The sequence below is a fragment of the Chelonia mydas genome, chromosome 3, assembly GCF_015237465.2.
Source record: "Chelonia mydas isolate rCheMyd1 chromosome 3, rCheMyd1.pri.v2, whole genome shotgun sequence".
In the NCBI taxonomy this organism is placed as follows: domain Eukaryota; kingdom Metazoa; phylum Chordata; order Testudines; family Cheloniidae; genus Chelonia; species Chelonia mydas.
In genome coordinates this window covers 161,575,086-161,602,928 of record NC_057851.1, presented here as the reverse complement: position 1 = coordinate 161,602,928, position 27,843 = coordinate 161,575,086, and the positions used below count along the sequence as shown (strand labels likewise).

At 44.4% G+C, this 27,843-nt stretch overlaps 1 protein-coding gene and 1 long non-coding RNA gene across 9 annotated transcripts; one reads left to right on the top strand and one right to left on the bottom strand.

Moving 5' to 3' along the window:
* Positions 1 to 1,394: 1,394 nt before the first annotated feature.
* LOC114020328 lies at positions 1,395 to 3,779 on the bottom strand. The gene is made up of 3 exons (XR_005224855.2): positions 3,640 to 3,779; positions 1,808 to 1,916; positions 1,395 to 1,638 (listed from the first exon to the last, which is right to left on the bottom strand). It is a non-coding gene; the product is annotated as an uncharacterized LOC114020328 (long non-coding RNA).
* On the top strand, positions 3,768 to 27,843 carry LOC102930317 (putative deoxyribonuclease tatdn3-A). 8 transcript variants are annotated; one of them, XM_027826015.3, is made up of 11 exons: positions 3,854 to 3,984; positions 9,216 to 9,248; positions 10,607 to 10,680; positions 12,705 to 12,786; positions 12,871 to 12,933; positions 15,766 to 15,828; positions 16,383 to 16,492; positions 18,826 to 18,881; positions 20,066 to 20,085; positions 25,016 to 25,096; positions 27,513 to 27,843. In XM_027826015.3, the coding sequence occupies exons 1-11, from the start codon at positions 3,925 to 3,927 to the stop codon at positions 27,654 to 27,656; spliced, it is 786 nt and encodes a 261-aa protein (XP_027681816.1). In that variant the 5' UTR covers positions 3,854 to 3,924; the 3' UTR covers positions 27,657 to 27,843. The 8 variants fall into 8 exon arrangements, with proteins under 8 accessions (XP_007053689.1, XP_037751664.1, XP_027681820.1 ...); XM_043543676.1 differs by having other exon boundaries at positions 25,016 to 25,101; XM_027826002.3 differs by having other exon boundaries at positions 19,973 to 20,085.

Sequence of the window (27,843 nt, the reverse complement as noted above, 5' to 3'; positions counted from 1 at the left end):
CGGTGGCTCTTTTTTAGTTCTTTTACTGTGTTTTTTAATTTGGGTACACATTTAAGTTGGGCCTCTATTATGGGGTCTTTGAAAAGTGTCCATACAGCTTGCAGGGATTTCACTCTAGTCACTGTACCTTTTAATTTCTGTTTAACTAACCTCCTCATTTTTGCATAGTTCCCCTTTCTGAAATTAAATGCCACAGTGTTGGGCTGCTGAGGTTTTCTGCCCACCACAGGAATGTTAAATGTTGTTATATTGTGGTCACTATTTTCAAGCGGTCCTGTTATAGTTACCTCTTGGACCAGATTCTGCACTCCAGTCAGGACTAAATCAAGAATTGCCTCTCTCCTTCATATGAGACATTAACACACAGTAGGGGACTTTTTTAGCATATGCCAGCAGGGTCCACATGGGCCACTTAATGTGTGACATGCTCGTATGTGCATTAGAATTTACACCCCTCTAATGTGGACTAACGCACTCTGTAGACAAGTCAAATCTTGTCTCCCTTAATGGATACAGTTTTTTTAACTGCTGCTTTTTTTTTTTATTCTGGAAGATCTCTTACAAAACACTGTTTTGAACTCCTGTTTGACATCCTTGGCTTTTTGTGAACCACCGATGGATGTCTGACTGACACATTGTAGTCATGGTGCCAACAGAGTAGGGACAGCCTATTGCCTTTGAAGTCCGTAGGAGTTTTGCTGTTTGTTGTTCAATGGGAGAAGGATCGAGCCCTAAGTAAGATAAAATGTAAGCAGCCTATTTCCAGGTCACATGGAAGGTAACTGCTGTCCACCTTAAGTGCTTGTTTTCCCTCACATTTTCATCCCTATGATTACTTTTCTGCATTGGAGGAGGCTGGCTTTACTTGTTCCTCAGATAGTGGCAGTGTTAAGATAAATTGCACCTAATTAGCTTATCAAGTTAAGAAAATGTCTCAGTCTTTTTCTGTCTTCAGAAAACACCTGAATTTGAATCATTCATATATAAATTGCAATGTGTATTATGGTTTTAAAAGACAGGAAATAGACGGAAGAACTGCAAATAGGGAAACATTTGGGTCTAAGTGAGAACCCTGATTAAGGATAATTAATGACAGAGCCACCTGCATGCACAGCTTCCACTGTATCATTATCAGGATTTTCTGGGCATGGATCAAGGGTAGTGTATAGCTCAAGATACATCTAGAGAACTTTGAAATGGGTGCACGCTACCCATTGCTGATCTGTCAGCTTCCATTTTTTCTTCTGTTCAGACTATGGACTTAGACCTGCTTAATGGTTAAGAGTAAACCCTCAACTTAAAAGTCATGCCTCAATGTGCAAATTTTTATCTCCCATTATTACAAGTAACGCCTAAGATGATAACTTGAAAAGATTAGAGACATATTTTTTCTCTATTTTTTCCAGTGTGTTTATTTTGTTAGTTTGACAGCATTCTATGGATAATCAATTTCCCTCATCTAGTCAGTTAGACTCCCGATCCCACAAACAAGTTCACACAGGTGCCTCTTGGTCTGCATGGAGCGTCATTGGCTTCAGTGGAGCCACATGCAGGTGCTGGGGTCTGCTCTTGAGGCTCTTATTGCAGAATCAAGATAGTCAGTTTCTTCTGCTATCTGTATGGGTCTTTCCCCTCCTGCTGAGTGGAAGAACATAGATTATCCTCTTTGTCGATATAGGTGACTGCAAAACGCCAGACTGACACAAGGCCTTGAGGGCAGGGGTTGTACCTGCAACTGGTACAAATATGATTTATTTATTTTTAAGTTAGCTACATTTAAGTTGAGGGTGCCCCATCAGGTACCTACAGATCATTGCCATTGAAACTGCCCCTGGGCAATGGTGAGCCTCCTCAACTTCCATTGAACTCCGTGGAGGTCGAGGGCCTAACGATTGGGCCCTTTATTAATGGAGCATCTGAAAACAAGACTTTAGAAGTTATTAATAATTTTTTAAACCATCCTTAATGGGATGAAATTTAACATTTTAAACAAACATGTTCTGGAGGTAATTGTAAAAACAAACAACAACAGCCCCCCCAGTCTTTGTATGTTTTCCCATAGATATGTAAGCATGTGGGTGAGGGTGGAGACCCACCATTTAATTCACCTTCTGTGCAGTGCTGTATGCACTAACACACATGACAAATATCCTACATTTGATGTCATTACAGTCCAATGTTGCAAACAAATTTCAGTAAGTGAAGGAGTGGGCCCTATGTGTTCTGAGATAGCTAACTTCAGAATTTGTTACACTTACAATGACACAGGCAATATAGAAGAACCAGGAATGGAACATTGACAATAAACTAAAAATACACTGAAAAGTCTGTTATCAGTGTCTACGCAGAGAGCAATACAGAAAAACATCTTAGTTAAGGACTGGTAAATTACATTTTAAAATTCATCCAGGTTGATTAGCTCGTGTTATTTTTAGTCATATAAAAAGGATTTTTAAAAATTTTATAACATTTTGAAGTAATTGCAAACTATAAGTAGTAAGCTGTGTCTACACACACAAGTTGTAATGATGCAGTATAGTTAAAGTGATATAACTTCCCCTCAGTGTGCATGCAGCTATACCAGTATAAAAGTGCCTAATGTGTATGGCAAGGGGAATAAGCCATACTGGTAAAATGTACCTTGTGTAACTGCAGCCACAATAAGGATTGCACCAATTAAACTATTCTGGTTAAAAAGAAAATTTACTCCAAGGGCCATGATATAAAAACTGTGTACAAGAGGCTGTATTCTAACACGGAGTTTGATGGGGAGGGATAGTTCAGTGGTTTGAGCATTGGCCTGCTAAACCCACCGTTGTGAGCTCAATCCTTGAGGGGGCCATTTAGGGAGAGGGAGCAAAAATTGGGGATTGGCCCTGCTTTTGAGCAGGGGGTTGGACTAGAAGACTCCTGAGGTCTCTTCCAACCCTGATATTCTATAATTCTAAGAAAGATTTTATTTAAAAAAAAAAGGTAAAGTTACATATAAACAAAGAATAAAACACTCAACACAATTAATGGTGTCGCTGTAGGCAATACTGAAAACATAGCATGACATCAAATTACACATGCTGGGCCCTGACCCTGCAAAGGCTTCAGCATGTCTGTAAATACTCACCAGTGGTGTCCCTAACGTCAATGGGCCTCCTCCCATGAGCATAAGTATGCACATGCTTAAGGGTCTGCAGGACTAAGGCTCAGGGGGTAGCCCTGTTAGTCCGTATCCACAAAAACAACAAGGAGTCTGGTGGCACCTTAAAGACTAACAGATTTATTTGGGCATAAGCTTTCGTGGGTAAAACACCACTTCTTCAGGACTAAGGCCGTAATTATTAGCCCCTATAAAACACAGAAGAAATTGCTAATTCTACAAGTGTGGGTATAAAAAAAAAAGTGTGTCATCTACTCAAAATCTTCAGCTTCTATCGTTTGACTGAGAAGACGACAACAAGATTCGCTGCTTCTGGACATTCCTGGCCTCATCGAAACTGATTATTGTAAGAAACGTGATTTCTAAAATGCCAGTGTCCCTGTAGATACATTTTGCTGCAGCTTCAGTCAATGGTAATCGTTTGGAAAGAGACTCCAGGGGGAGACACAACCGAGTTCGCTCCCCCCCCCCCGGAAACTCAAACGTACCGTTTGTAAATACTCCTGCAGTGCGGAGCTGGGGCTGGAACTCCCTGCTGCAAAACTGCCCGCACGTGTGTGCGGAGGAAGAGCTCAGCAGACGCCAGCTCCCTCTGCCCCATAGCTAGGCGGCTGTGTGCCCGGGCTAGGCTGGGCTGCTCGCCATAGGGCGAGTGGGAGGGGTTGTAGTCGCTGCCCTGGGAAGAGCCACAGCCTCTTTCGGCTGTCTGTCAGAGTCGCAAGAGGCGGAGCCCAGGCCTGGCCTGCTCAGGGTGCCTTCAGCAGCCTTTGCACATGGAGACGTGCTGGTTCATCGATTGCCATTGCCACCTCACGGCCGAGGAGTTCAGGCAGGTAGGACTGAAGACTGCAGGCAGCGGGTGCACTCTGTACACAGGCCCAATGCTGTGGGGCTGCTGTTATTGGGTTTGCAGCCCTGGGTATGCGAAGTATGATTGCAACAACAGCTGTTTCCAGGCTGGTGATGGAATTCCCTCTACCTGCTTGTAGTCACTGAGCCTGGTGTATGCTCTGTAGAAGCTCCTGATCCCATTAGAGTCCGTGGCAGAATCCCCATTTATAGCACGGACGTGGTGGATTAGGAGCAGGGTTCCTTTTGCTCTGCTCTGTAATTTACAAACTGGTTTGTGAGACAAGGTGGGTGAAGTAATAGCTTTTATTGGACTAACTTCCCTTGGTGAAAAGAAAAGGAGTACTAGTGGCACCTTAGAGACTAACCAGTTTATTTGAGCATAAGCTTTCGTGAGCGACAGCTCACTTCATCATCATCATCATCACTTCATCATGTAGCTCACGAAAGCTTATGCTCAAATAAATCTGTTATTCTCTAAGGTGCCACAAGTCCTCCTTTTCTTTTTGCGAATACAGGCTAACACAGCTGCTACTCTGTTCCCTTGGTGAGCGAGACAAACTTTCAAGCTACACAGAGCTCTTCCTCAGGTCTTGCTTGTGTCATGACACTGTTGTGATTGCAAGACGATGACACTTTAGGACTCTGAAATAACTCGCGGGATGGTGCAGTTGCTTCTAGGGGGCTGTGTGGCCCTAATTAAATCCAGACAGTCCTGTAGAATGTGGGACATGTCGTGTGATAAACCCAAAAAGGGCCACCCAGGCTGGGGTAAGATAAGAAGGGTAGACATGCCTCTCTAGGTTAACATTAGATACAAACAGCTGCAACCAGACATTTGTAAACTTGTTACACAAGAACAGTCTCCCAAGGTACATACAGTAGGACCTCAGAGTTACAAACACCTTGCCAATGGAGATTGTTCGTAACTCTGAACAAAACGTTATGGTTGGTCTTTCAAAAGTTTACAACTGAACATTGGCTTAATACCGTTTTGAAACCTTACTACGCAGAAGAAAATTGCTGTTTTTAACTATCTTAATTTAAATGAAACAAGCACAGAAAGTTTCCTTACCTTGTCAAATTTTTTTTTAAACTTTCCCTTTATATTTGTAGTAGTTTACGTTTAACACAGTAGCGTGAGGTACTTGACTTTTTAAAAACATGTTTGGTCTCTGCTGCTGCCTGATTGCGTACTTCCGGTTTCAAATGAGGTGTGTGGTTGACCGGTCCATTCATAGGTCTGGTGTTCGTAACTCTGAGTTTCTACTCTTTGCCAATACACAAGGTCTGATAATGAATGTAGCAGATGCAATTAGCTGTGCGTCTGATGAAGAACAAAATAACCTGCCAATCGTAATTCTCCCCAATGACCCGAATATTAAAAACTCTGTGTCATGGCATGAATGATCTGACGCCCCCAAGGACAAAGTAAATACAAATGTGATGCATCCATTGTGCAATCTAGGTCCCATTGAAATAGAAGTATGATTAGGAAGAAATGATTACACCTAGCCTTTTAGTTAATAATCTTTTTGGTCTGTTTCTCATGTCTGCTACGTCCTCTATTGGGGACCACAGTCTGTGTTTGCAGGGGATGAACTTGGTGAGCTAACATGAATGTTCTGTCATTGTGCAATTATATTTAACTCTGAAAAAGCAGTTGTGTTAACCTGAAAATTGCTGCTGGCATTAGAGGCAAATGGAAGGAAGTGTGTGTGTGACACCAAGATAGAACGTGCTGTGGTTTGGTAGTCACTGCTGTGTCCCTGTATTAAAAGGATCGCTATCACTGCCTACGTGGCTACAGAGTTAACCAAATAGAGGGAGAATCTGGGCCTCTCCTTCTTTTGCTTGTCAGTGACGCTACTGACATCAGGGCTCTTGCTTCAGAAGGCTGAAGTCGTTGAGGTGGGTGTTCCTTGAAGAAATAGTGTTCTTTAAACAAGTCAGGTAAGCAAATCTCATGAAACCATACACCCACTGTGACGGCATGCAACCTGGAACTGGTGTACCACTGAGCCCTCTGTCTTACCAGCCTGGACTCCCTCTCACACTGTGATGCTGTGATTAGCTGCAAACCTCTCCAGGTACTGCACTTAACACAGATATCCACAGGCAGGGACACGCCCAACTGGGTTACATGAATGCTTTTGCCAGCCGCCCATGAACCAACAATAGCGAGACTCCAGCGAATTCCCTACAGCTCCCCAGCCTAGGACCCCAGAGCTGTACTGTCTTGCCCTGGTCAGAAGCCTGGCCAGTGTAAGTTTATTACCCTGTCTGCCCCTCCCTCAGGGTGGAGAGGACATGCACCAGTTTTTGTTCCTGAGCAGATGCCCCAAGTACTTCAACAAAAACACATTGTTTAGGGAAAGGGTAAAAGAGGTTTATTAACTACAGAAAGATAAATTTTAAGTGATTATAAGTAGTAAGTGCACAGATCAAAGTTGGTTACCTAAGAAATAAAAAGAAAAATTGCAATCTGAGTTCTGTAAACTAGACAGGATTTGAATCAAGCAGTGTCTCACCCTGATCGACAATACAAGTAGGTCTTAGATCTTCCACACACAGGCTGGAAATCCCCTTCAGCCTGGGACCCAGTTCAGTCTTTGTTCTCCAAACATGTTTCTAGGTGTTGAGTTGTGGGGGGAGTGAAGACAAATGATGATGTCACTTCCCCTCCTTTATAAGTTCTTCCAGCTTTCTGGAAAGATCTTTTGCTATGGTGAGTCAAGTAATATCCATTGTTTTTGTGCTCCCTCTGAGAGGTCTTCACTGTATACAGTTCCTGGGGTAGTCCTTGTGAGTGTGTATTCCCCTTCATGGGCCATCATCAGTATCTGGCTGCCCCATTGTTGTACCTGAAAGGCTGCTTGTGCGTATTCCCAACCTTACAACATACTTCAGTAACATGCATGGCAAACTTCATAACTTCACATATAATGACAGCACACCCAATCCAACTTGATATTGATGTTCAAAAGATCAAGTCTTTTAAAATGATACCTCACAAGGCATACTTTGTACAAAACATATCATAATTATATCACCATGGTAAATATGGGGGTGCTAGAGTGTTGCTTTGGGGTACAAATTGTCACCCCCCCAATAGTTGATGTTCTCTGTAGCTGAATCTGGGCTGAACTCGGCTCCAGTACCTCCATTTGAATTTCTGCACTCAGTGTTACCCATTGGTGTCTTGGCTGCCTCAGACTCCTTCTCGTGTGAGATTAGGATTTGAAATGCCCCTGCATCTGAGCAAGGTAATGCACAAAAGCGTCAAGGGAAGGACTGGGGATCAGGGGTCAGCACAGATGTAGTTGGGTTCCACATTTAGCTTTCAAGACGGTTGGGAGAGGAAGGGAGGATGTCTGTGCTGTCAGAAGACCTGGCTTCTCTTCCTGGCTATGCCACCAAATTCTTGTAAAATAATAATGATGCTACTTTGCGCTCATCAAGCACCTTCCACCCCAGGACTTGAAAAATATTTTATAATTTAGTTTTACAACCCCCCCATCAGCTAGGCAAACATTGCCATGGACTCGGTTTCCCATACATAAAATGGAAATCACAATGTTAAACGACTTACCCAAAGTGATGCAGGAAGTCTGTGACAGAGCCACTAATGAACCTTAGATGACCTGAGTCCCAGCCTGGTAGCTTAAACACAAGACCATCCTGTGACATGCCCCCCCCAGCATTCTTCACAGCAATGTTGTTATGACATGATTATGACATAATGTATTTTATGCAAGATAAGTCAAGTGAGGTGTCATTGGAAAAGTTATGATCTACTGAATATGATTATCCTATTTGTCTGCATGTATCATTTTTGTATCTGAAGTTAGGAATATTGACTATGTATCTGTATTACAAATGTGTTTACACTTGGGGAATGCCCACTAGGCAAAAGGCTCTCAGTCTAGATGGCGGGCTGGGAAGGGTCCATTCAGGTTAATGAGCCATTAGGAGAAAACAATAGGCCTTAGAAGAAGCTTATCTCCCATTGGGGAGCCTTCCTGAGGATGCTGTAGACAGCCTCCAACTCATGGCTGCAGTGACACTACAGGGACATGTGACTAGGTCTCCTGGTGCTGGACTCCATCTTGGGATATCAGTGTTTTTCCACTGACTGGCGTGGGAACCAAGCTTTGAAACAAAGGGTTCCCGTCATATGCAAAGGCTATTTAAGACAGGGGAGTGACATCATCGAGGTTTTTCACTGACTCCCCACCCAAAGAGACACCTGGAAACACCTGAGGAACAAAGACTGAACTGGGAAAAGTGCTGGACGCAGGCTAAACTCCCTTTAGCCTGGGGGATTCAGAACTGTAAGCAAGTGCAGCTTGCTCCTTAAGAGTCTACAGCCTGCTTGTATCATCACTTAGGGTGAGGATTTGCTATTCATATCTGATCTATATAGTTTATTAAGCTTAGATTGCATTTTTGTTTATTTGCTAGGTGATCTGTTTGCTATGCCTTATAATCACTTAAAATCTATTTTTTGTAGTTGTTAAAGTTGGTTTTGCTTTGTGTGGGAGTCATAACTTGGGGCAGAAAGCTCTTGTATATTCCTCTCCACATTAAGGGAGGGGACGAATTTCATGAGCTTATGCTGTACAGTTCCCTGTGCAGCGAAAGATGGTATAATTTTGGGTTTACACCCCAGAGTGGAGTGCGTGCCTGCGTAGCTGGAAAGTTCCTTAGCTAGAACCTTCCCATGCAGAGCTGATCACAGCGTCTGCATATAACTGCAGCTGGGTGTGTCCCTATCTGTATGTGTGCTGGTGAAAGTGCCGGCTGGCCACAGCAGTACAGTGTAAAGGGAGCCAAGGCTGGTGGGGCAGGGGCAGGGCTGGCTCCAGCCACCAGCGTTCCAAGCAGGTGCTTGGGGCAGCAGTCAGAAAGGGGCGGCAGAGTTTCCGCAGCGGCAGCAATTCGGCGGCAGTCAGAAAGGGGCGGCAGAGTTTCTGTGGCGGTAATTCGGCGGCAGCTTCTCTCTCCTGCCGTCCGTGGCGGCAGTTCGGCGGCGAGTTTTTTTTCACTGCTTGGGGCGGCAAAACGCTGGAGCCGGCCCTGGTTGGGGGGCTCAGTGATACCTCAGTTCCAGGTGGCACCCCGAGGAGGAACCCATTACACATCCCTCGCTTAAATGTAACAAAATCAGGTCTCTCAGTGCTTTGCATGATAACTGATCATTTGTGTCTTGCAGGACATAAATGATGTGATTGAAAAATCAAGAAAGGTTAGTGACTTATTTTAAATTATTACTTTTTCTGCACCAGAATCCCTTATTCATTACTCAGGACATTATTAGGATTTATTTATTATGTATTACAGGAGCACTTTGAAGCCTCAGCTAGATTGTTGCCCCATTGTGCTAGGTTCTAGACAAGCATGTATTAAAAGACCGCTCCTGTGCCAAACAGCTTACAGTTGTAGGCCCCGATCCTGCAGTATAGTCAGTGGGATTCTACACAGGCACAGAGGGCTGCAGATGTAGCAGGAGCAGGACCCTAGATCAAGACAAGATGTAACTTGTGGGTAAAGCAAACACGCAGGTGATGGCATGAGGACGGGGTAGCACTAACCTGAGCATGTTAGACTATTTGTGGGCACAATTTGTAAGTGGTAGAGGTTTTTTGATCTGTTTATTTGTTAGTGGAGCCAAATATGAAATGCCCACTGAACTTTATTCCGTCTTGCCACTCCTCTACTTAATGGGCAGAAAGGGTCATTAGAAGGGCTAGGGAGGACGTTTGAATTGCAGTGTCTTGGCTTACTGTCATTATCTTCAGTAATTGCATCCCATCCAGCTGGCCAGTTTGGTTGCCTGACTCAAATTGGACAAGACTGCAGTAATACTGAGTGGTGAAGCAACTGAAAGGCTTGGGAGGGGTGCGTGTGAAGCAACTGGAAGGATTAGCATAGATCATTTGGGCTCCCCAATTTCTGGGCGCAGGAACAGCAATCAAGAATGCTTTATTCTGTCAGGGTTTCGTAGAGGGGCCTACCATCAGGGTGTTCTCATTAAGGGGCCCTAGTCTCTGGAGCTTGCTCTCTTCCTTGGCCCAACAGAGCTTTGGGGTTTGTCTTCAACCTGGTGAAGATGCGCTAAGTCAACAGAAGAGCATCTCCCATCAACATAGCATAGCATAGACACGGCTTTAAGTCGATGTAAGTTATGTCGCTCGGGGGTGGTTTTTTCACACCCCTACAAATGTAACTTACATCGACTTAAGCGGTAGTCTAGACAAGCCCTCAATCTGTGGAACTTTAGGGCAAATTAAGGATTAGCTCTTCCCTCAGGATTTTGAGATGGGGTTGGACTAGGAGGGGCAGAGAGGCAGTGTAGCTAATATATTGTTCAATCCTGCATGGTTGGATAGGTGAGAAGTCATTTATTTTGGTACTACTTTATTTTTTTTCCTCCACTCATTTAATGATGTATTTAACTGAAGTGAGTTTAGTGAATGTGCTCCTAGAGCAGTTCCTAGCTAAGTCGTTTATAAATGGAAACACATACATAAAACAGGAGGGAAGTGTAACTTTCACCAGTAACAAATACAGGGGTTTTTGTTTGTTTGTTTTTCTTCAATCCAGGCTGGAGTTCGAGCCTTTGTTTCTGTTACAGAGCAGCAAAGTGAATTTGAGGAAGTTATTGATCTAGCAGAAAGGTTTGTTATTTCACTGCATGCCTTGTGTCAGTAAAAAGACATCTTTTAGATCAAAGAAATAACTCTCTACTTAACACTTGCCATAGCACTTGTCTTATCTAGCTCTCCAGATTCTGGACAGAGGTGAATGGGTCTCATTATCCTCACTTTACTGATAGAAAAACTGAAACACAGAGAGATTAATTGAATTGGCCACGATCATGCTGTTGGGCCTGGTTCTCCACTGTCTCGGGCTCTGCATAGTCATTTACATCTGTGCATGGTCAGGGTAAATCTACTGTTCTGATCTGGTAGCATTTCACACCCACTTGGTGCACGTGTAAATGACAACACAGGGAGCTAGGGTAGTGGGGAATCAGGACTAGTGATTGCATCTCAGAGCCAAGGATAAACCCCATGCGCAACTCGCAGTCCTGTGCCCTAGCAACTGGGTTATAGTGATCTCGCCGCATAAGGTCTTGCGAATGGTGTTCTTAGAATCATGTGCAACTTTTGTGCATCTCATTTAAAAAAGGATATCCAGATTACAGGGTGAGTACTGGGGAAGGCAATGAGACAGAATCGTGGCCTTGCATGTGTGTCTGCTGACAAAAATGTAAACATGTTTAGCCTGAAAAAGAAGAAACAAAGAGGTGATATTGTAATGATTTTCAGGTGTCTAAAGGTGAATGAGGATGCGGGAGATAACCCCTTCACCCCTCCAAGGTAGCAGCTTGTTTTGAAGTTGTAACATTTGGTCTAGATATTATGAAGGGCTTCATCACATAGAGTTGCTGAAGTGTGGAACGTCAGCCATATGATGAGTGAGGTGATGGTATAAAGGAGTTTAAGGCAAAGTTGACTATATACTTGAAATTAAGACTATACTGTACAGGGCTTTCCATGGGAGCTGAACATATGAATATAAGAGCAGGATTTTGCCTTTAATTGGAGGGGTACATGCTGAACAGCAAGCTGTTTCTGTTGTAAGGCAGGGGAATGGACCATATATGCTACAGAGGTGAGAACTTAAAATCAAGATACATTTATTCTTCCATGAGTGCTTTGTGGAGAGGGGAAGTAACATGTCTAAATTCTCTCCTCTTCTAATTCTAAGGGAGAATGGACTGCAATATGGCCTCTTTAAACAGGGTGATTGCATACAAATGAGCCTGAGGGTTGTTTTTGACTCACCATGGCAGAGAGCTGGAGAACTGGAACAGACTAACAAAAAGTATCTTTTGCTTTTATAAAAATAATGTATGTGCATGTGTGTGGGAGAGAGAGATTGTATTTTTCTTTGTTTTTTAAAAAAAGCAAAATGTAAGACATGGAAATATCAAGAGATCAAGTATTCATTGTTAAACATTATTGATCACCTGCATATGTATGAATTCAGTGTGCAAAGGAGCAGTCCTGGAGACATCTATTTCTCCTAAGAGTGGACAAAGCATGGGGGTGGCATTACAGATGTCCTCTGCCTCACCAAAGTGCCTCAGCCCCACCTTGTCTACACACACAAGTTGTACCATTCTGATTATACTGCTAGAGTTAAAGTGGTGCAGCCCCACGAGGGTGGATGTATTTGTGTAGGAATGAAGGAGCTTTATATCACTATAGCCGTTCACACATGTGAAGGGGAATAAGCTCTACTGGTATAAGGCACTTTTATATCCGTGTAGCTGTGACCACAGTAGGGGTGGTACTGGCATAGTGGTATCACTAACTAATCACACTCCTAACTCACATAATTATACCAGTACAAAAATTGTGTGTAGACAGGCCTTTGAGAGACCATCCCATCTCTAATGGTGAAAGGGTATTTCAGTCTTCCCAATCTGTTCAGTCCTTGGTGTTTCTGCTAAGAATGACAACTCAGTGCTGATTGTGATGGGTGTTCCCTGAGTGAGGACACCTCTCTGCTAGAAACTTGGCTGTGACCGCTAACTTATTGCCACAGGCCACCAAACAGCCACTGGATGATGTTACTCTCACTGCTGAGCTAGACGTTTTAATCCCATTGACATGTTTTCCCCCTCCTAAAGGTATCCAGAGTCTGTCATGGCATGTTTTGGGATTCATCCGATTCAGAGTAGTGCAGATGGACATCGCAGTGTTACTGTTCAGGTGACTTGCCGAGCTTCCCATGCCTGTATTTTGCTAAATCAAATGAATTTCTTCATATGGGTATTTGTAACTCCACTTATGTAGCTCTTCAAGTCTTTGGAGCAGAAATCTGCCATGGTAGCAGTTGTGTCTACAGCTGTCACATGGGTGAGTATGGACACTTCTCTTCTGTGCCTAACTTTAATAAAGATAATGTAATTATCACCAATTTATTGGGGGGAAAACTGGCCAGTGTGTATGTCTGATACTGCTCTCTGTTAGATGGCATCAGATCTGTGCATAGGCCCTACTTAGTTAACAACTGGAGGGAGCTCTCCTTTAAGGAGTAAGGGTCTGTGCTTTCAGAGCAGGAAGGTCTGAGTTCCTTTCCTGTGAAGTTCGGAGTGCCCTTGCTGTGCAATCTGGTGACAGCTATGAAGTCGTGGCTGGCCTCGGAGTTATTACAGGTTTTTTTGCCTTTTTTGGAGAGGAAGCAACACGTAAGAAAATTAGCAAATATGGTGAGATCTTGGAAATAGGTTAGGAGCAGGACTTGAAGCAGATGATAAAAGCTATTTAAGGAGACTTCAAGCAAGGGCCCATTTATTTTATGATTTTTATCCTGTTTTTCTTCCTTGATGCATAACTTAGTACGGCTAAGATTTTGTCATGGAGGTCACAGAAGTCACTGAATCAGTGACTTCCAGAAACCTCCGTGACATTTTCCACTTCAGCAGCGGGGCTGGAGCTGTCAGCCGGCAGGGGCCCTGCAGCTTCCCACAGCTCTGAGCTGCTGCTGGTGGCAGGCTCCTCTACAGCTCTGAGGCACAAGGCAGCAGGGAGAACCTTGGAGCCCCAGAAGTGGTGGGTGCTAGACCCTCCTTCCTACCCATTTTGTAAGTTTTCTTAGTAAAAGTCAGGGACAGGTCGCGAGCAGTAAACAAAAATCCACAGAAGCCTGTGACCTGCTTGCGACTTTTACTAAAAATAACTGTGACAAAATCTTAGCCTTATGCATAAGCCATCACCACAGCACCTTGTCAATAGACATGAAGGCAGTTCCTTCACTGGCCTCCAGAGGGTGCTGTGTGATCATGATGGTCATAGTTCCCTGTGCAGTGCAGTCTTAGCTGTGTGGGTCCTAGGATATTAGAGGGGCAAGGTGGGGAATACCTTTTACTGGACCAAAAAAAGCTGAAGTGCACAAAAGTGCTGTAGTGCGCAGTGTGTCCACATGGGAAGTTACTGTGGAGCAGCTAGTGCACTGTAAAGTCCAGGGTGGATTTGATTTAAAAAATAGTCAGGAAGACTCGATTTAATCATGGGTTTCTACATAAAAGTGCAATCTTGTTGGTTGTTAGAACTGTAGTACATATTCTTCACAACTCAGAGATAAATGTAGGTTTCATTTTTAGAAGGTACACACTATACATTTTTAAACAGTGATTTATTTTGAAAACTTTTCAGATGAGTTTCACAGCTATATCAGAAAATGAATGATTGTTTGGTTATTTCATTTACCAAAGGTAATTGAAGCAGATATTTATGAAGTCATTGAACTATCTCCAATTCAACAGGTTAATCATTAGTATTTGGAGGATTTTCTTGCCATGTTGTATTAGGAGGAGAACATCACCAAACAGACATTTAAATTGTTTTATTTAACTAAAACAACAACATTAAGTATTCTGGATTTTTTTCTTCAACAGCAAACACATATTTTAACAAAACAAGCATCTGTCCCTCGCTTCTCACATTTATCCCTGGACTACTTCTCCTTGTCCAGATCTATTCCGCTCCAACAATCTTCTATTCATTGAACTTTTTGAAACTTTGCACTTTTAGAGAGAGGTAAGGGATTGACTCTGTGTACACAAATTTGAAGAGGGACAATAGAGCTGAGGTCTTATTTCTCACCTCTCTATATATATTTATTTATTTAAAAACATTTTTGCTGTTAACAAGCATGTTACCTCCAGAGACACAAATCCACAGTTTGAGAACTGAAAAACTACTCATCTCTGGTGGTATCTTCTAGACTGAGCACTGAGTCCCATTGGGTAGATAGAAAGATTAACCTAAAAAATCTATACAGAAGCCTGTGGAACCCCATAAGATTGGGTCCCTAATCCATGAACTATTGGAACTCATTTACAAAACTTTTTTTAAACATTACATGAATATATTGTCTCACACTATAGAATTAGAATTTATAATCCCTATTCCATGATGAGATATGTTTGAACTATAATGTGTTTTAATTAAAACTATCTTTAGACATGCTTTTTTGGGGAAAAAACCTTTTATCAAAAAAATCTGATTTTTTTTTTTAAGTTAAATCGTTGATTTTATCCACCCTGGTAAATTCAGACCCGAGCTTATGGGCACTAACTTCCATGTAGACAAGCCCTATGGGATAATAGTGATGCCTTTTATTTATATAGCTGCTTTTGCACTTTGCAAACTGTGGCTTTGACTAATCTCTGCTGGCCCATGGGATGCAAATTGCAGCAGGAGAGGTTGCATACTGGGGCATTCATCCTCAGGGGAGGACCCATGCTATTCCCACTGCTGTCCCTGTTGGGGATTCCATAAGTGGAGGGCAGCTTTACACTTCCCCCAGGACTTCCAGAGGAGCCCTGCCGTCTGAGGCTGCCTTGAAGATATGCTGAATCAACACATCTTCTGGCTCTTATGGCCAAGCCCCAGCCCAAGCTTGTACTTTCCACCGTAGTGTGGCTGTGTGGCTGGCTCTGGGCAGCCCAGCAGAATGACTGGGCTTTCTTTTAATTTTTAATTATAGTCTTATTTAAAGAATGGGTACTTAAAACATTCAGTAGCTGGTAGACAATTCAGTATATAATTTTAATACCTGCCTTATACTTCTGTCCTCACCATGGTCTACTAATGCCTGTTTTGCAATTTCATTGACATGCCAGGACCTCTTTTACCCCACTGGTATTTTAACGAAGCATGTGAGCTGTAGCTGGTTTATTACAGGACTTGGAACCTGCCCTTCCATTCTTTGAGAAGCACAAAGATAAGCTGGTGGCTATTGGAGAGGTAGAGTGCTTTATTTTATTTCATTAGTATCAGGGTTTTCTTGACTCAGCAAATTGCTCTGGTAGGCCTGTGCAATATATTGCAATCTGTGGTTTATGGTGCTTACGTTTGTTTTTATAGACAGAAATCATATTTGCTGAGATTCAACAAACCCCAAACTCCTCTCTTGGTGTGAGACTAGAATCAGGCCCCAGGTGATCATTTTATGAATAAGTATTGGAGATGGTCTGCAAAGATATGCTAGAATCCTGCAGCTAGGACAGTGGTAGGGAGACTAGATGAGCTGCTATAGATTTTTTCCTAGCAAAGCATTTTTATGTTATCTTATATATAATATAGTTTATTCTGCATCCAGGTACTACTGTACCCCCAGGTAAAAGATCTTATATAGAGGTTGTAGTGCCTTCTAATCTTGTCTTAGTTATAGTGGTTTCTCATAGTAGCCTACAGCATTTGAAGTTTAATGTACTGAAAGCATTAATCCTCCATGCATTTTGAAGTTTACTTAAGATTTCACAAACTTTGTATCATCCCTTAACTGATTCTCATTGCAGATTGGTCTAGACTTCACTCCGTGGTTTGTGTCCACATCCCAGCAACGAGAGGAGCAGCAGAAGGTCTTTGCGTTACAGCTGGATATAGCTAAACAGCTGGACCTGCCAGTGTGAGTCAGAACACCTCCAAGCAAAGTCTTCCTCATACATCAAATCTTAACTAAGCTGAGCACCTGTTTCCTAAGTCACAGCTCCTGGAGTGCAGGAGGGACGGTAAAGCATATTGATAATGATGGGTTGTTTGGATTATTTTTAGTCAACATATTCAATGGTTTAAGGTTAAAAAGAAAAATAACAATAATAAAAGGTGGCTTACATCTGGGAAGCCAAAGCCTGTGTCAAGAGATTAGGGCTGATGAATGTTCCTCTCTAGCTAAGTCATCATTAAAAATGTGGGAGACTTGCTGGCATTTCTTCTGAAAGAATTGTTTTTGAAAGGAGGTGTATTTTCCATCTGTACACTTTTCATCTTTTGGATAAGAACTGAGCTATGCTCCCCAAATAAAACCTCGATGGGGGTTAGACTTGTATTATTTCAAGGCATCATTTTATGTCCCACTTCTGCACAAATTAAGTCAGAGGATGACATTCTGGCCCCTTGAAATGAATGGCAAAGCTCCCCCGCAATTCATTAGGGCCAGGATTTCAACCAGAGAGAGATTTGCCACAGACTTCGATGGGAGCAGGATTAGGCACATGCACCCACCACAGCAGAGAGAGACCCTCTTATCTAAACTCCTTGTTGTCCAAATTTAGGTTTCATGCCTCTATGTATGTCATTTACATTGGAAAACTCGCCCCCTAATCCAGAGCTTTTATTGGAATAACGTCCATGGCTCAGATTCTGATCTCTGTTATGTGGGTATAAATCCAGTGGTGTCAGAGGAGTTACACTGGCATAAATGAAATCAGCATCTCTCCCAAAACTCTCTATTCCATGAGATAGGTGGTTTTCCACTGTACTTGATAAGTGAACATTTAGGGGGGAAATAAGAGTATTATTAAAATAAACTGAGATTTTTATATTTAATTTGATGATATCAAGTTCAGCATCAGGAAACAGGAAGACAAAGACCATAATACTTTATTCTCTTCTCCCTATATGTCTAACTCTCCTAACTATCAACAGGTATTCAACATGCAAACCCCACATCCGAGGAGGAGAGTGGGGATAATTATATGTATCAAGTACCTCTCCCAAGGTGCTTGGGGCACTGTACAGGAGAATACAAACAAATCCAGTCAAAACAATTGGTTCTTAAAATTCAGACAGAGGAGGGGAAATGGGGACAGGAAGAAGGGGTTGGAAAGAAATGTGGTAAGCAGTGATAATTTAAAACAAAATATTTCAAAAAGTAAAAGACCATATCCTTTGGTGCAACATGACCACTTTGCACTGCACCGCCAGCATAATGTGGTCATAAAGCCAGTTTAAATGGCCCAGGGAGGCTCGTCAAGTGCCGGGGGGGCCCTTGGGTGGTGTAATACCAACTTGTTGTACTTGATCCCCTTGCAGCTGACTTAGCAGATAAAAGGGGGCATGGCTGGAGAAAGGAGTGGGGAGAGACGCTAGAATGCCTCTCTGCCATGATTATCCTGGACTACTGTTTTTGGCCCCTTTTAGCTTTTCAGCTTAGGGATAATGGCCTGGACAGAGCAGCACCAGCACTGGGGCAGTGCAAAGGAGAACTTTAAACCACCTGTACCCCTCACCTCATTTTGCCCCCAAATGGTAGGAACTTTAAAAAGTGGGGATGGAGAATAAAATCTCTTAGTTTGTAATTCTTTCTTTGTTTCAATGAAAGTAACTTTTGTGTGGCAGGGTGCTGTGTTTATTGTCTCCCAGTGATTTCCAGAACAAATGTATTCAGTTTACCAGTGAAAAGATTCCCCCCCACCCCCCCAACTGCCAGCCCTCAGATTCAACCCTTGACTTGAAAACCAAGCTGGGTTCTTTTCTTCTTTGCATCATCGCCAGTAATAAAAGTTTTGCAGGTCACATGAAGCCCTCAGTGACTGTGCAGTGTCATTGTCTTCATTCAGTTTATGTTGGTGAAACTGGTTGGTACTAAGTAAATAGTTCTGATGATGATGCAGTAGGAGGAAAGGAATCCAGCTTGCTCTCCCTTAGCTGTGTTGGCTCTGCATGGCAAACAAGAGTAGCACCTTATTTTTGTCACTAAATTCAGCAGATCTGACTCTAAATACACACGAGGTGCAGACCTGGTGAGGAAGAAGGTGCCGTTTTTCTATAGCTGTTTTTTCAGAATAGAACCAAATCTCTTCACTTTGCCAGCAGTGCCAGTTGTAACCCTTGTTTTCCTGAACAGTAACGTTTTCTCCTTAAGAGAGAGAGCTTATTTTCTAAAAAGAAATCACTTTATATTAAAAAAAACACCAGTGTTTCTCTGCTTCTCTAAAGTATGTTTTTTGTAATGACCAGAAACGTGCATTCTCGTTCGGCTGGGAGACAAACTATTGCTTTTCTTAAGGAGCAAGGTAAGTCTCGCTTTCCATTCTGATCAAACCCTTATAACCAGTACTGATTGTTGTTGCAAGAAGAAATCCTTAACTGCTCTCTGGGCCTGTTTCTGCTCTTACACAAGTTATATGCTGGTGTAATTCAATTGATTTACCTCTGTAACTGGGAAGAAAAGTGAGTCCTTTACCTCAGTTTACCTGTTTGTAAAATGGAGCTAATAATGCTTCCCTACCACACGTGTGTGTCCTAGAACTCCATTCATTAAAGTCTGGAAACTATGAGTGGAAGATGCTGTGGAGCTGCCAAGTTTACATATTATGCTCAAGGAGTGACAGTTTCTGCAGAGTGGAAAACCTCTGATGAAACAGAATTGTTTCTTTTTTTTATTGTAACTTTTTTTGTGAGTGAATCAAAGCAGCCTTTGTCTCAGCATCAGCTTCCACTACACTCTTTGAACAGAAGCAAGAAGAATACGGTGTCCAGATAGCTTTATTTCTCTTTATGATTTGTTTCCAGCAGATCTGTAGATTGAAATTTGGCCTATGTTGTGAAGAAAGATACAATTAGAATATGTTTAAAATATTTACTTATCTACATCTCTGTGCATATTACAAACACAATTAATGATAGCAGGACAGAAATAAGCTGCTGAGGGACAGAAAGGCTGCGGAGGTAGGTAATTGACTGTGGAGCCTTTCACCTCTAATTAGAGGTTCCAGTTTGGCCCCGGCAGATGCCAACTGAAAATTGTTACCACTGACAGCTCTCTGGTGTTGATATGAAGTGAATTTGGTGGTCTTGGTCCGGTTCCCCGTGGATACATGGGAATCAGAGTCTGCACCTTTGTTGGCAGGCCCAGCAGAGAGGTCAGAGGTGAAATCAATTATGTTCTCACTCGTCAGGGAGGGATCCTACAAAGCCATGGTTGATGCATATTTTGCCTGTGGATAAATAAAGGACTTCAGGACTGAGAGCCAGCACTAAAGTCTCTTACAATTAAAACAGAAAAAAAACGTTCATGATACAAATCTTTACTCTGGTGCTGTTAAACTCGTACAGCCTAGCTTTAGTGTCTTTAGGCTTTTTGGGTTTCTTCTATGTGGTGCAGGTATTTGGAACGCACTGCTTCATAACTTTGCTGGCAGGCCCTCTGTTGCCCTGGAAGGAGTACAAGCTGGCTTTTGTTTTTCTTTTCCTCCAGCTGTCACAAGGAATGATCAGGTAAGTCCCTGGAAAGTTCATGGACTCTGTTTCAGCATAGTTTTAATTGGACTGCGCGAGAAATGACGTTCTGCATTGGCTCAGATATTGGGGGATGGTATTTGGGAGGGTAGGGTGAGGCAGAGGGCAAGGATGACCCTGGGGACATGCATGCCATGACATGAATTCTCATGCCCACCAAGGCTCCTTTATGCCACTCTGGCAGTAAATTGCCTTTGTACATAACATCTGTAAACTACATTTATACCCCCTTTAGGGCACATTTACTCCTCCAGAGCAATGTAGATGAAGGGGTGAAAGTAATATTAAATTCGTACCAGTACGGGGACCGGCTCTGGCCCCTGAAGGGTGCGGGGTCTCGGGCAGAAGGGGCGGGGCTGTGGATCAGTCTCTCCCAGCCAGCCCCATCCGCGCTGCCTGGCTCCCACCGCCCGGGGCTCTGGTGGCAATTTAAAAGGGCCCAGGGCTCTGGCCGCTGCTTTAACATCGTTGCCCCTTCTGCCTTCCCCGTCGGTGGTCCCTACTGGCAGAGCTGCCGACGGGGAAGGGGCAGCGATGTTAAAGCGTTGCCGCTAAGGAGCGTCCTTTGCCGCGGCAGCACTTCCCCCTTCCACCCTCCCCCCTCTGCCGACAGGGGAGGCAAAAGGGGGAGCAACGTTAAAGCACTGCCGCCACAACTCTTTAACGTGGGCTGTGTACAGGCTGGCACTGGCTTCTTACCGGTACATCATACAGCCTGTACTGGCCCACTGTCACCCCGTGTAGATGGGCCTTCGTGTAAAAGAGAATCGGGCCCAGTGTGTGTAATAGGCACATGTGATACCCATACTTCCTAAGAGACACTTTCTCTGTTATATATATCAGGACAGAATTAAAGGCAAATGAAGAATGGCAAGTCTCTGCTCCAGGAAGCTTACAGTCTAAATCACACATAGCTCAGCAGGGGATGTGGGGAGGAACATATGTGGCCTTTTAGTTCTTGTTGGGTTTTTTAAAATGAGGATTAATTAACTTAATATATTGCAGCGTGGAGCAATGATGGGGCTACGGCTATAGAAGAACACTTAGCTGGGGAACGATGGTTGGAACATGATGATGGAGCTAGAGCTGGCGTTCCTAACAAACACTTTTGGGGTTAATGGCATTAATGATCTTTACACACTGATGTTTTAAATCCCTGATATTTGGGTTTGGTTAACTGTTGTGAGTTTGGAAGAAGGGTTAGAATAAGGAGGAAAGCGATGTGGCCTGGTGCATGGACAGGGTCAGGGATGGAGGATGGCAAGAGAAAATGTGAAAAGTTGCTTCTGCAAGAAGAAGACAAAGACAATTCCCCTCTTGCTTACATGGATGTAAATCAGGAGTGAGTCCACTGAAACCAGTGAAGGTGCATGAGTGTGCAGCCAGTGTAAGGGAGATCAAAATCTGGCCCAAAGGCAGAATCAAAGTGAGCTGAATTGGTAGTGGTGGTGTTTGTGCTGCAGTAATGCTCCTAAGCACCAGTTAGAGGCTTTGTTCTGGTAGGTGTAATGCCGACAGACCCTGGTTGTTGGTGGGTGGGATCGAACCTGGGGCCTCTGGAGTTCAGTGCATGAGCCTCTACCTCATGAGCTAAAAGCCAACTGACTGTTAGCTAAGGCTGTAGAGCAGACTCACTTTATCTCTCTCTAAGTGGTCTTGGTGCCACTAGATGGGACAGAACACCACACCCAGAAGGTGTGTGGGTTACATAAGCGCTATACAAATACATAGAGGGAGACAGTCCCTGCTGCCAGGAGTTTTACGATCAAAGGCCTGGTCTGTAGCACTTGCTGCTGAGATCAGTTGAGCTCTACCAGTGTTACCAGTACCAGCAATGCTGTTTTTAACATGGTCATATGACTCTGCTGAGTATCTGGTGGCCCATTTACACTAGGGCACTCAGTGTTGCTAACACCAGTGGAACTGAACCACTGTTAACATCAGTGGGAGATTTTCAGAGAATTACTCTGGCATAGATAGGGCCTAAGGCTTGGATCCACAAAGGGACTTAGGCATTGTGAGGCTGAGCATTGCAATGCCTAACTCTTAGGTGCCTAGGAAATCACAGGAACAACACTGCGATTCACAAAGTTGAGTTAGGCGCCTCAACTCCCTATACACTGACTGGGGAGAGACAAGTGCCTTAGAATGAGATCCATAAAAGCCAGCACACAAAGTGGGGAGCTGCCTAAGATAGCCAATGGGGGATGCTAATGAGAGGGATGTGTCCTAAGACCTGCCCCTCTCACAGGGATAGGCACCTAAGTCCAGCCTGCAGGGATGCGCCTATCTCTGCTAGCCATCCACAACTGGCAATCTCTCTCCTGGAGTCAGGCGGCTTAGGGCCTGTGAGAGGGTGTAACAAACTCACACTGGAGCGGAAGAGGTTAATGAGAGCCGATGCCGTCAGCCTTATCCCACTACACCTGCATAGGTGTCAAGCCTGGAGGGAGGAGTTAAAAGGCCTGAACATGGCTCAGTTAGGGGGCTGACTAGGAAGGAGAGCAGATCAGGAGGAGAAGGCTGGCCTGCTGGATCCTCTGAGCCTGGGACTAACTGGGGAAAAGGAGCTAGCTGAAGGAGAAGGTGGCTGAGGCTCTGCAGTGGGCTTAAGCACAAATCCAGCTCCAAGAAGGAGAGCTGGGGGGACTCCTGTCAGAAGGAGGTAAATGGGAAGGACTGTTTAGCAGCAGCTGGGCTGTATTTCACAGGCTGGGAGCAACTTTGAGGAAGCTCCTCAGTAGCTAGCTGGGAAGAAGCTGTGGGGAGCCACAAATTCATGGCAGTATTCCCAGATCTATGGAAGGTGCTGACAAGTAGGGAAAGGTAGGGGCAACCCAGGGTAGTGGCGAGGGATTGAACAACAAGGCCATAACCACCTAAACAGGGTCCCTGGGCAGGAAGCCAGAGGAGAGGCTGGGCCTGGATTCCCCTATCTCTCCCACAAGACCGAGAGGGGAAGTACAGGCTTGAAGATTGGAAGAGGCAGGAATGATGAGTCCAACATGGGGGCCGAGGGCCTGGCATAGAGGCCACGAGACTTTGTGTTTTCCTGTTTTGAGGGACTATTGGCTTACTCCAGAAGGGATGGGAGTCTAGGTGACTCAGCTGGAGGGCTGGGTCGCAAGAAGATGCAGACTACTGCAGAACCAAACTGGTTGTCAGCTGGGGCCATTGAAGCATGAGAGCCTGATACACCATGCCCTGCCACCGGGGTGCCAGCTGATGACTTGGGTGCTTACAGCCAAAGGCGCCAACTCCGTGGGTGCTCCAGGGCTGGAGCACGCACGGAGAAAAATTAGTGGGTGCTCTGTACCCACTGGCAGCCAAGCTCCCCTCCCCACCCCCCACCTCACCTCACCTCCGCCTCCTCCCCTGAGCGCGCCGCATCCCCATTTCTTCCCCTAGCTCCCAGCGCTTGCCACCTAAACAAGCACTGGGGGGGGGGGATTTGAACAGAGGTCTCCCCACCACTCAGGAGAGTGCTTTAACCCCTGAACTATGGGATAGTTTGATGTGCACCTCCCTGAGTTTAGGTGCCCACAGGGTGTGGTGGGAGTTTTATGGAACATAAAATTGGGACTGAGGTGCCTACGTCAGGGGGTTAGGTGCTTATGTACCTTTGTGGATCTGGGTCTAAGAGCATAGAGCCCCTCGGGAGGCAGAGCGGGGCAGACGCTGAAGGTCAGGAAGTGGGATCACATTCATACCCTATCTAAAGAATCTCAGACTTTGGAGTGGGGGAGGGTCTTTGCAGGCTGTCATCTAGGGGCCTCATTCTGATCTCACTTAAACATATTCTACATCAAAGACACTCCAGTGGAGTTACTCTTGGCATGGCTCATTCCTACCTTCTTGTGTCAAGTACATGAGGCAGGATTTGAGGTTCATTCCCCTCCTCCCCATACACCTAGTACAGCAGCGGTAAAGCAGTTAATCTTTCATTTCTGTACAACAGGGTTTCCAGATCTCTTCCTGTTCATACCCAGGCCTGCTACGTAGTGCCAGCTGAATTTATCCTTGTCCCTTGCTGCACTGCTGACTTGGGCTCGAAGTGCTGCTGAGACAGCACAACTAACTACTTGGTGAGAGGAGAGTGCCTTGACATGCTCCTTCTGGCTGATCTCAGTGTTAACTGAATGAGTCATGCCAGTGCCTCTCAGCCGGATGATTGGGCCCAAGCATCCATGACATCCAAGGAATCACAAGGCTGTTAACTTATTGATTCCTACACCAAATGACCAATTCTTGTGCTGAGACACTGAGCCCTCCCACGTCCAAGCTACCATCTGCCCCATTGACCTTTCTCTGATCTTCTGGTGAAGTGAATCCCTTTACCTTTCACACCAGCCCTGAGAGGGGCTCAGATAGCATGGCAGTGAGCATGCTGTAACTGCCTAGACAAAGAGAGAGAAAACCACAACCCATCCCATCTACCTGAAGTCATTAGTTTAATGGTTATGAGAACAGGAGTCCACAGCATGTTCTTGACTGGGGGTCTCCTACAATACCAGCCCAGCACCTGGCTGGCTGTTGTACTGTCTTTCCCAACCACAGTAACGTGTCATTCGGTGAGTGGATGTACTTAATAGAATGTTAAAGACAGCTTCCATTTAGAAAAGATTAACAGACATTTGAGGGGGGTGAATATTCACAATCCTTGTAGTGTGGTAGAGGCTCTGATGGGCAAGTATACTCTGCTTAACCTTTGTGTTTGCAGCTCACTGGAGGCATAGGATTCTCCCCAGTGACTCAAACAGCCTATTAAATGCCAATAAGTCAGACTTGTTAGCCATTAATTGATTTTGTGTGTGTAAATGTATAGTGTGCTCCTTTCTCTATTGATTAGTGCGACGAGAACGGACTCTTACGTGTGTTGTTTCTTGTTTTATTCTCCTGTCTTTACAAGCGAGCAAAGTTAATAAGACAGATTCCACTAGAGAACATTTGCTTGGAGACCGACTCACCCTCTCTTGGCCCAAAGAAAGAGGTACAGTAAGTAAAGTATGTAGCTTACTAGTTTAAATCCTAAACACTTCCAACCTGCGTTTCAGAAATGAAGTGACTGACTATTAGGGTTCATGCACTCTAATGCGTTCGGGGTTTGTGCTCTCTAATGCCCTAACTACTAGCCATATGCAAGATGCAAAGAGAGGTCCCTTCTCTCACATTAAAAAAGAAAAGCCAAAAGAATGTCAGGAGAGAAAAATATTTCTTGGTGCATATACTATAGCAATGTTTTTCAAACCATGGGTCACGGCACGTAAGGTGCTGGGTAGCTCTGGTCAGCATTGCCGACCGGGATGTTAAAAGTCCCGTCGACGGTGCTTCCCAGCTAAGGCAGCATAGTGCCTACCTTTTCTGACACCGCGCTGTGCCCCAGAAGCGGCCAGCAGGGGGGCCACGGGGCTCTGCACACTGCCCCTACCCCGAGCACCGGCTTTGCACTCCCATTGGCTGGTTTCCGGCCAATGAGAGCTGGGGGGTGGGGGGCGGTGCCTGTGGGTGAGAGATGCGCGAAGCTGCTCGCACACCTCCACCTAGGAGCCGGACCTGTTGCTAGATGCTTCTGGGGTGCAGTGCCGTCCGTGGTGCTAGGACAGGCGAGATGCCTGCCTCTGCACCCTGGCTGTGCCACTGACCAGGAGCCACCAGAGGTAAGTCTGCGCCCCAACCCTGTGCCCCAGCCCTGAGCCCCCCCAAACCTGGAACCCCTTTCCTGCACCCCAAGCCCCTCATCCCTTCCCCATCCCAGAACCTGCATCCCCAGCCTAGAGCCCTGACCCCCTCCTGCACCCCAACCCTCTGCCCCAGCTCTGAGCTCCTCCCACACCCCAAGTCTCTCATCCCCAGCTCCATAGGGTCATGGGCATCAACAATTTTCTTCAACTGGGTCCCCAGAAAAAAAGTTTGAAAATCACTGTACTATAGAGTTAATTTTGCTATCACTGGGTTTACATTGCTGTCACTCCATTGACACACACTAACAAATACATAGTTTAACCTAGATCTCAAACACCACCCCCAGGCGCCTCTGAGCTCAAAGGGGCACTGTCATGTGAAATCAGATCATTAAAATAAATGTTTCCTTCTTTGTATTGTTACCACCACCACAGGTAATTAACACAACAAATTTTAGAAATCTAATTTGTCATCACTAATGCTGTCTGTGTACATTTGGCACTACATTTAGCTTGGAAAACAGACTAGTCAGTTTCTCGTTCTGCCATTTTGTGCTAATGCATGAGAGCCAGTGTTCAGGATACCAAACTGCACAGGAATGTTTACACTCAAACAAAACCCCCATTTTAGTTGCATTTTTTTTTTTAATTTTTGAAATCAACATGAAAATGTCTCTTTAATAGATTAGAGCCCGCAAGGTGCTGAGCAATGCTTGAACCTGTTGTGTGTTGTGAGTCCATGTTGACTTCGGTGGCAGTTGAGATGTTAGGTACTGCATGGGGCATCTTACCAGAAGCATATGACTCCAGGATCTGCACTGGCTGTCCGTTAGTCTCCGGGTGGAGTTTAAGGTTTTCGTTATGAACTATAAAGCCATTAATGGCCTGGGACAGGCCTGCTTGGAGGATTGGCTCTTTCCCTGTGCCACACTGCAACAGCTGTGGTGAGCAGGGACATTCGAGGTGGATCTCCCCTCATTATAAAAGAAAGAGCATCTGTCTGAGAGCTCCAGGACTCTGGAACTAACTCCCCTAAATAGTCCAAATTTGGTGACATTCTGGCCATGCTTCAAAAAACACCTGTTTGATAAGGTTTTTGGAGAGGGTTGAGGTTTTGGTTCCCGCAGCAATAAAAGGGTGGAAAGGAGTTTCTGGACTCTGGCTGCCTGAGTTCCTGTGAAATGATTTCTTAATGCTGCTGGGATTTTATAGTAGCATCAGTGATGTCAGAGTGCCTCAAGCCTTGGTTAGGTATTGTTTTTATTATATTTAAATAAATAAGTCGCATGGGTTTTAGTTAAGCACTCGACATCTTGCAGGATCAAGGCTGATATATATAGAACTTCAAAGAACACAGCTTTCTTCCTGCTGATAATCTCCACAGAGAAGTTTCAGGAACTTCAAACTGTTGCTGAATATTTATTCTTTCTCAGCAACAAAAGAAGTAGAATTTCTTGAGCTTGATCCAGCTGTTGTCTTTAAAATATAATGAAATTGCCATAGAACTATGGTCGTGTCAGATCCAAAACTGCACAGTATCAGGCTGACTCTTCCATCTAATTTATCATAGAGCCTAGTTGTGATTTAAGATTTGTAAATGCCAGTGGTGACCTTTTTGAAGTAATTAACGGAAAGGAGGGACTCAGTCCTATGGGCCCTGGGTAAGCCAGGCTGATCTCACTTGGTTTCTTGTATCGTGTAACCTTGTTGGCAATTCTCTTTTAGGAGAGAAATGAACCAGAGAAGATCAGGATTGCTTGTCAGTACATTGCTGCAGTGAAAGGAGTATCAGTAGAAACAGTCTGTGAAGTAACAACATGTAATGCCCTGAAGCTGTTCCCCAAAGTTCACCAGCGGTTGAAAGAATGAACACTTGCCAAACAACAATAAAAAGAGAGCATCTGAAACACAGCCCTGCTCTGTAGTTTGGGGCTTTATTTTATATTACTTTTTTTTACAGTGTACGTATACATATTTCATGCTACGTGGAATTTTTGTATTACCAAAATGACATCTTAAAGAATAAAAGCCCAATAAAGTTTTACCTATTTATCCA

What these genes read in the sequence shown, in the direction of transcription:
- LOC102930317 (XM_027826002.3), top strand. Translation starts at nt 3,925, where the DNA reads ATGGAGACGTGCTGGTTCATCGATTGCCATTGCCACCTCACGGCCGAG. An exon ending in CGGCCGAGGAGTTCAGGCAG is followed by an intron (nt 3,985 to 9,215) that starts GTAGGACTGAAG and finishes TGTGTCTTGCAG; the next exon opens with GACATAAATGATGTGATTGA. An exon ending in CTGTCACAAGGAATGATCAG is followed by an intron (nt 20,086 to 25,015) that starts GTAAGTCCCTGG and finishes TGTCTTTACAAG; the next exon opens with CGAGCAAAGTTAATAAGACA.